The sequence below is a fragment of the Sorex fumeus genome, unplaced genomic scaffold, assembly GCF_029834395.1.
Source record: "Sorex fumeus unplaced genomic scaffold, SorFum_2.1 ptg000149l, whole genome shotgun sequence".
In the NCBI taxonomy this organism is placed as follows: Eukaryota; Metazoa; Chordata; class Mammalia; order Eulipotyphla; family Soricidae; genus Sorex; species Sorex fumeus.
Genome location: NW_026606206.1, coordinates 768,993 through 777,476, shown reverse-complemented (window position 1 = coordinate 777,476; position 8,484 = coordinate 768,993). Strand labels below are relative to the sequence as shown.

General features: G+C 43.6%; 1 protein-coding gene across 1 annotated transcript in view; it reads left to right on the top strand.

Moving 5' to 3' along the window:
• The first annotated feature begins 360 nt into the window (after window positions 1-360).
• The window catches only part of CDC37L1 (cell division cycle 37 like 1, HSP90 cochaperone), a 30,634-nt gene continuing 22,510 nt past the window's right edge, over window positions 361-8,484 (top strand). The window contains exons 1-3 of the mRNA XM_056106889.1: window positions 361-569; window positions 4,406-4,687; window positions 7,687-7,780. Of these exons, the coding sequence (XP_055962864.1) occupies window positions 438-569; window positions 4,406-4,687; window positions 7,687-7,780 (508 nt within the window). The 5' untranslated portion in view covers window positions 361-437. The remainder of the gene's footprint in view (window positions 570-4,405; window positions 4,688-7,686; window positions 7,781-8,484) is intronic.

The following is an 8,484-nucleotide window of genomic DNA, read 5'->3' as shown; positions in this document are numbered from 1 at the left end:
TCACGAGGTACAGTTGCAGACTTACACATTTTAGTACTTGGGTTTCAGTTACACAAGGATCGAGTGCCCATCCCTCCACCAGCGCCCATTCTCCACCTCCAGTGCTCCCAGCATCCCCCCCCCCCCCCAATCCCACCCTGCCTCTGGGGCGGGGCGGGGCAGCGCCTGGGAAAAGGGAGTCGGAAACCGGCCCGGCCCCCTCGGCCCGCGCATGCTCAGGACACGCCGCCCACGGTCCCGCCCCCCATCGGAAGTGACGTGCGCCGGCCGGCTCCCCCGCCGTGCGCGCGCGGCCGCGTCCCGGCCGCCCGGGGGATTCTGGGTAACGGAACCCCCGGGCCGGGGCGGCTGCTGCGCGCGCGCGGCGGCGGGTCCCCCTCGCGCCGGGGCGGTTGGCGGCGGCGGCGGCGGTTGGGGAGCGCGCGCGGAGCGGCCGGATGGAGCAGCCGTGGCCGCCGCCGGGGCCCTGGCACCTGCCCCGGGCCGGGCGGGAGGCGGAGGACGAGAGCGACGCGGACGCGTCCCCGGGGTCTCCCCGCCGCGCTCCGCTGCCGGGCGGCGGCGCCCAGGTGAGGAGGGGGCGGCGCTGGGCCGGGGGCGCGGGGGCGGGGCGGCGCCTGGGCCGGGCCCCGCCGCGCCCCGGGCTGTGCCCCCCGCCGCCGGGCGCCGCTCCCGGGGTCCTCCCGGCCGTGGCCGCTGTGGGAGCATCTTCTGGGGGCGTTCCGGAGGGCCGGCCCGCGGGTCCCGGCCTCCCGCTCCGCTCCGCGCACTCGGGGGGCTCCGGGGGGTCCGGCCTCCCCTCCGCCCCCGACAGCCCCCAGACCTGGGGCTCCTCGCGTGCTCGCCCCGACCCTTTGTCTGCCGTGCGCGCTCGGTGCCCTGCTCGGAGCGCTCGAGCACTCGTGCGCGGTTGCTCGGGGAGCCGGCGGCGGGGGCGGGGGATGCCGGACGACCCCCCAAGCCCTTGATTTTCAAGAGTGCCTCGAGGGGCTCTGCATCCTGCCTCGGGACGTCTGCGCCCTTCCCCTGAGTTGCCGGCCTCCCCCAGCTCCTGAGCCCGGTTTCCCACCCGAGTTGTCTCTTTTCGGTCCTGCCTGTAAGAGGCGCGCCTTTTCCTGCAGGCTCCCCCCAGCTCTCCACACCAGCCTTTTTTTTTTTTTTGCTTTTTGCTTTTTGCTTTTGCTTTTTGGGTCCCACCTGGCGATGCACAGCGATGCACAGGGGCTCCTCCTGGTTCATGCGCTCAGGAATGAACTCCTGGTGCTGCTCAGGGGACCCTCTGGGATGCTGGGAATCGAACCCGGGTCGGCCGCGCGCCAGGCGAACGCCCTCCCCGCTGTGCTGTATCCCCCGAACCAGCCTTTTTACACTCCGAACTTAACCGAGATGTGCCAGATTCTTTGGGTGCCCCGGTACTTCATCTTCGGGGGTTGCTTCCGTGCTCCTAGCACCCTGCCCTTGTTTTTTTCCTCCTAACTTGGATGTCTTAGGGGGAAAGTATATTTAGGGGGGAGTGTATTTCAGGATCGCAGACTAAGAACATTAATATGTTGTTGAATGAAGTGGATTAAAGGCGTCTCCCTTCTCTCTAAGCCCCCCCCCCTTTTATTTTTTTGGAAAAATGAATTCCCCCCCCCCCAAGAGTGAAACTATTTGAATACTAGTTTTTCGTTCGATTTGCCTCTTAGCTGTTGGTTCACAAATTGTTCACAGATTAAGAGGAGTGATTTCCAGTCTTTTAGGAGTAAGTGGAGCGTCATAGATACTCTGCCCAGCTCCCTGGGTTCAGTTGATTCCACACACGAGGGAGATGCTGTTTCATAACCACAGACTGTACTTCGGCCAGCCAGTCCCTGGGAAAGTACAAGGCGTTTTTAGAACAGAATGAGAATTGATAGGTTAGTCGTCACCCACTAATTATGCATCCCGAGTGTCATCTCTGTATACAAAAATAATGTTAATAGTAAGTGACAGGGTGGTGGTGGGGGGGGTGAAAAAAGAAGCTGCCACCATGGGTGTTGAAGGCATCTTAGGAGAGAGTAGAAAGGTTCCAAGAACTTCAGCGCATTGTGATTCAGTCATAAAAGAAGCAAGTATTATGTGCACTTTCTACTTGTGGACTGAGAATTATAAACTTCTTTGGCAGGACGGGAATATAAAAGTGAAGTTTTTTTATTACTAAAAAAAGGCAGCTTTTTTATTATAGAAGTGGTTTCCCTGAGACTAGCTAGTTAGTGGCAGGATTAAAGGCGGAACCCACTTGATAGTACAGTGCTCATACTGTGACATAAAACTCTTTGAAACTATCTTTAGTGTTAAAATTTGCAGAGTGGTTACAAATCTTAAATTAGTGTTCTTACACTGACAAAGCTTATATTTTTAAAAAAGTCCCTTTCAGTGGCAGGCAGTCGTGGAGGAAAAAGGAGAGAGTGGTGCATCCGTGCAGGGGACTGAACACTGGTGAAGGGATTGCTGTTGAAACATTGTATTCCTGAATCCCAGGCGTGAATAACTTTGTAATTCACAGTGAATTTGAAGAAATGTTTTGATAAATCACACCCCTTCCCAATATTAGTGTGTTTGTAATAAACCTGTCTGTCTTGGACTGGAATATTTAGAATGTTCAATTTTTAAATATTGGTAATTCCTTTTTCAAAATGATGCTTAACTAATCATACCAAATGGGCGTTTCTGGACTTGTTAATGTCATAATGCAATCTGTGATACATAGTTGTGAGATCTACCTAAAGACAGTTTGGAACTTAGAATACCTGTTTGAGAACATTTTTCCTGTAAAGTTTTATTAGTATATCTTATTGTTTACAATTTTGTTTCTGTTTATTTTCATTTAACACTTAAGATGTTATTATTTTCTATGATCACACACACAAAAAATAGACATTTTTCTTGGTAAGGGCCCACTGGGACCTGGGCTTCAATACTGCCGAATGAGTAGATATCTTGATAGCAACCTTGTTGACATTTTCCTCAATAATAGTCTGTCTGAAAACTCAACTAGAAAGTAGGGGCCTTGCATGATACTTGCCTTCCAATTCTTCGTCATCGTTAGTCTTCCAAGAAGCAAAAGTCAGTTCTTCATCTAAGACTTGTTAAATTCTGTCTCCTTCCACGGGCTAATAGTTGAGAAAGCAGATACGCAGAGTATTGTGCAAACACACTACTATAGAAGTTTGCATACCTTGAATGAGAAAGGCAGGAAAAAAAAATCTTAAAGAAGTGATATCAGAATCTGGTAGGGAAGGGAGAGGTCACCACTTTGGGGTGAGGGATAGGAAAAATAAGCCAAACCGAAGAGTAAGTAGTGAAAGAAGATGATTGGAAGTGAGATCATGAAGAACTATGTCATGCCACACCACGGTTGTATTTTATCCCAAGATTCTGAGGATCAGTGAAATGACCATGCTTTTATTTCTCCTCTGGAGAGTGGTTTGACATGAGAAAGACTGTATATAATTAAGGTGTGAAATGGAGTGTAAATAATGATGCAGATAAGAGGACTAGTAGTAATAAAGTTATTCTGAATAGTTTGAAGTGGGTCTTTTTTGGGTAAAAGAAAAAGAATATAGGCTGGGGAAGTAACTGAAAGGGCTGGAGCACGTGCTTTGCTTGCGGAGGAACTCTGGGTTTGATCCCTAGCACCACCTGGTTTCCTGAGCTCTGCAGGTGTGGGCCCCAGTCACTCCCCGGTCCCTACCCCACCCCCACCCCAACAAATCAAGGTCCACGCGTGTCTGTGTTTTACGGAAGTTTATACACTTGAGAAATACAAGTGATAATTAACCCCACTACGGTGCCTTCTAAGTAATGGTTCCGTAAATATTAAAGCAAATCACTGTCACTTGTGAGGAGACCAGTCACCAGTTGACTTTTTAAAAAAGTAACTTTTCCTATTTTGATTAGCAGTGAGTTACAAGTTTTCTGATATAGTTAATTATAACTAGAAGTTTCCAAGAAAATCCAGATCACCAAGGACTGGAAAAACACAAAAGAAACTAGAAACCAAGAAATTATTTGTTCTAACAAAAGGTTCTTTCCATTGTAGAACTTGTACAGCAAAACACTTAATGGTTTGGTTTTCAAAGCATATTGAGTCCTAAGGTAATGAACTGAGTTTGAGCTTTTCTCATTCTGTTAATTTGAGGATTATGAAGACTGTAAATTAAATGTGTAGCAATAACGAGATCCAGGACACTCTTCTAGTTGCCAGGCTGTTTTGTTGCTGTTAGTCAGTCGTCAGGGGAGAGGCACAGATTAACCAAGAAATTTAGAATAGAGTTGGTAAGACCAGACTTCAGATATTGGTAACAGAACTGAAAGAGAAATCAGGTTATGCGAACGTGACAGTCACCTTTTTTCTCTCTTATAAATACTGTTTTCCGTCTAGATGTACAGTGATGGAATTGAACTGGCTTGCCAGAAACAAAAGGAGTTTGTGAAGAGCTCTGTGGCGTGCAGATGGAATCTCGCTGAGGCTCAGCAGAAACTTGGTAGCTTAGCACTGCATAACTCGGAGTCCCTGGATCAGGAACATGCCAAAGCACAAACAGCAGTAGCAGAACTGAGGCAGCGGGAAGAAGAGTGGCGGCAGAAAGAAGCAGCTCTGGTGCAAGGAGAGAGGATGTGTCTGTGGAACATGGATGCCATTAGCAAGGATGTTTTTAATAAGGTACGACCTTTTACTGAACCGTAGTGCAGGAAAAAAGTGTGTGCACTGATCAGCTGTGCGTATGTGATAGCCGAATAACGGTCCTCCCGTTGATCGATTTGCTCGAGCGGGCCCGGTAACGTCTCCATTGGACACTTTGTTGTTACTGTGTTTGGCATATCGAATACGTCACGGGGAGCTTGCCAGGCTCTGCCGTGCGGGCGAGATCCTCTCGGTAGCTTGCCGGGCTCTCCGAGAGGGGCGGAGGAATCAAACTCGGGTCGGCCATGTTGGCTGCGTGCAAGGCAGACTCCCTCCCCGCTGTGCTATCACTCCAGCCCCGGCCAAATAACAGTCCTATAAAATTATTTAGTGTTGGCAGTTTATGAAAAGAACTTGTTACAGAAACCTGTATCCTCAATACTGTCTGATGTAATTAACTTTACTACAAATATATGGGCTGGGGCGATAGCAGAGCGGGTAGGGCGTTTGCCTTGTGCTCAGCCAGCCCGGCCGAGCCAGGTTCGATTCCTCTGCCCCTCTCAGAGGGCCCAGCAAGCTACCGAGAGTATCGCGCCCGCACGGCAGAGCCTGGCAAGCTACTCGTGATGTATTAGATATGCCAAACACAGTAACAACAAGTCTCAAAATGGGACATTACCAGGCCCACTCGAGCAAATCGATGAACAATGGGAGGACAGTGACAGTGACAAATATGTGGCAACAGTATAGAACACAGGAGAGTAGTGTGGACTTTGGAGTCAAACTGCCTCAAACCTCAGCTTTGTCCCATGCTGACCTAGTTACCTTGGGCAAGTCACCTAAGATCTCACAATGACCGTGTCCCAAAATCTGGAGTGGTTCTGAAGGCAAAGCAGATACCAAAGGGCCTTGTGTGTGATAAAGGTCAAGATGTTAAGAATAACTTCTGTGTTGTTGTGTGATCGGTTTTTTAACACAAGAGGTAGCCACTCAGTTTATTAAAACAAAGTCTTGTTATTTGCTAGTGTGTATTTACTAAACTTCAGATAGTAATCTGGATTTAGTGTCATAAGCATTATTGCCGAAAGGATTAGTAAAGTATTTTTGCTCAGATTATTGAGAGCAGTGTTCTGTATTAAATTCATCATTTGACTTTTGTATCTGAAGTACAGATGGACAGTGAAATTCAGTCATTTGCTTTAAACATGTCAAGTACTTATTTCTCTTCACACTCAGTTTTACTCTCAAGCTTCAGGGATAGATGCTTCATTCACATCTGAGTCCACATTCACTCTTTATAAGTATTTTGTTTTCCAGACATCATTCTTTAACACTGCTGGTCTCTATCCTGATATCCATTCTCAGCCCACCCTCCTCCCCCGGACCACTGGTATCTCTGTTACAGCAATAAATAATACACATAGATAAATGTCAGTATTGCTAGCTTTGCCCCATACTCAATCTCTAGTTTCCCAAGGTGATAAGAATGCATCTTACTATGAAATAATGTACATAAAATGTAATTAAAGGACTTCTTTCACCCCCAGTTCTGTTTCCCAAGATAGCCACTGTTGATATTTTTAAGTCATACCAGTTTATATGATTTTTCACCCCTTTAGTATTGTCATTTAATAATTTGCTCTTTCAATATATATTCTGAAGGATGTGTCTTTGTAAGAGTTATTCCTGGTGTTCTTTTATTCCCCAAAGTTAAACTATTTTTCTTTTTCAAGAGGAAAAGATCAAAGCAATGTTTGTTTTAAAAATTGAATGTCTCTTAATGCAGTGGTCACAAAGGAAATATTTTTATTTGTTTCTGCTTTTGTTTTTTTAAACTTAGGTTCTAACATAGCCTACATGTATACCACAAATTAATTAGGACTATCTTTATGTTCCAGTCATTTGCTCAAAATCGTACATTGATTTTGTCTGGGAGCTTGAGACTTGAGAGGACTGGTCTAGATCTGCGCTGTCCAACTCGATAGCCACTAGCCAAATGTGTTTTTGAACGCTTGAAATATGGCTAGTCCGAATTGAGATGTGCTGTAAGTGTAAAATACACACCAGATTCCAATGACTTGGTACCCCCAAAAGTAAATTAGTTTATTAGTAATTTTTTGTGTTGCTTACGTGTTTAAATGATAAAATGTTGGATATGTGGGTTAAATAAATATTTACTTAATTTTGTTTCTTTTTACTTCTAATGTGGCTAAACAGAAAACTTTAAATTACAGCTGTGACTGATTATATTTCTATTGGACAGTGCTGGTCTAGATAACAGAATGCAAGAAAATAATGCTTCTATTGTGAAATTTATAAACTTTAGTGTACTTCCTTATTGTAAACTGGCAGAGAGCTAGTTTGCTATTTTCATTTTTGGCACAATGATGATCTCAGGGTTTAAATGTGATCACAGAATGTTCTGAGAAACTGTTCTGCCAGTTTTTCTGGCTAGATAGAAACTTCATCTTTGTCTGTTTTATGACTTAATTCAACTGAAAATAAGCACTTCCTTAATAGAAATTTGTATGATTTCAGAATCAAAGTTTTTAGCCTCTTCTAGGAAAAGTTTACAGTATGGGTCTATTTTACAATTATGTCTTATAGAACTTATAGAACTTACAGTAAATGTATACCTTTTCCTATTATTTGGATTTGTATTTATTTATAGTTAAAACTGGGGAAAACTAGGCTATTGTTGCAAATATATAATGGAAATGAATACTGCAAAATGTAAATTATGCATGTAAAGGATCATTCTATATGGAAATTAAGTTTAACCAAAATGCTGATTCGTTTTTCTGTATTTTCTGAAATCTGTAATTTTTCATGTATAATTTAAAAAAAATTCTTTAAACTTTATTGTAAGAAAATTTCAATTATTAAATTTTGGCAGATGGAATTTAATTATAATATAAGCATAATACTCTACCACCTCTTGTGGTATCTATGTAGGAAGGATTGCTAGGCATTCAGTACTGAGAAAACAATTCAATTTGAATATAAATTCTGATTTTAGTTTTAAATTTTTTTCTTAGAGTTTTATTAATCAAGATAAAAGAAATGAGACAGAAGATGAAGATAAATCAAAATCATTTATGCAGAAATATGAACAAAAAATTAGACATTTTGGTAAGTTCATTGCTTGAGTTTTCTTTTGTAATGTTTGGTATCGTGTAAATGTGTACAGAAACTAGAGTTAGAAAATGGACACAGAAAGAAGATAAGCAAAGTGGAAACTCCAGTTGTATAGCTACTTCTGGTACTGTTACATAGTTCTTATTTTGTACTTCAGTCATAAAAAAATGGATTGACAAGAGTAAACCAAATTCTGGGGAGATTAATCTATTGATAACACTCCCTTTAAAACACAATTTAAAACTTTTTTTTTTTTTTAGTAACCTCTTTTGATTTCCCAACTGATTTTTGCTTTTGTCTTACTTTCTTTTTGCTTTTTTAGATTCTTATTATCTTGGAGTAATAATACAATCAATGTATTTTTTTTTCAGTTTAATGATTTATTGCAAATCTTGATTTATCATTCTGATATATTGATACATCTATACATACCTATAGCTATCTACAGGTATCTGTGTAGGTATATATACACACATAGCAATAGAAATATTTATACATGTGTACAAAGAACTGAAATATAGTTTTCTCTATTGGGGTAAGAAGATTCCCCCCTAGTGAAAGGGCACCCCAAAGGAAATGGTATCTGGGCTAGATTGTGAGGAGCACAGGCATTTTTTTATTTCAATAAGGGTAGGTTAGGAAACAGCATCTGAGAAGGCAGAATTCAGCAGCACCATTCTGTTCTGAGAATTGGAAAC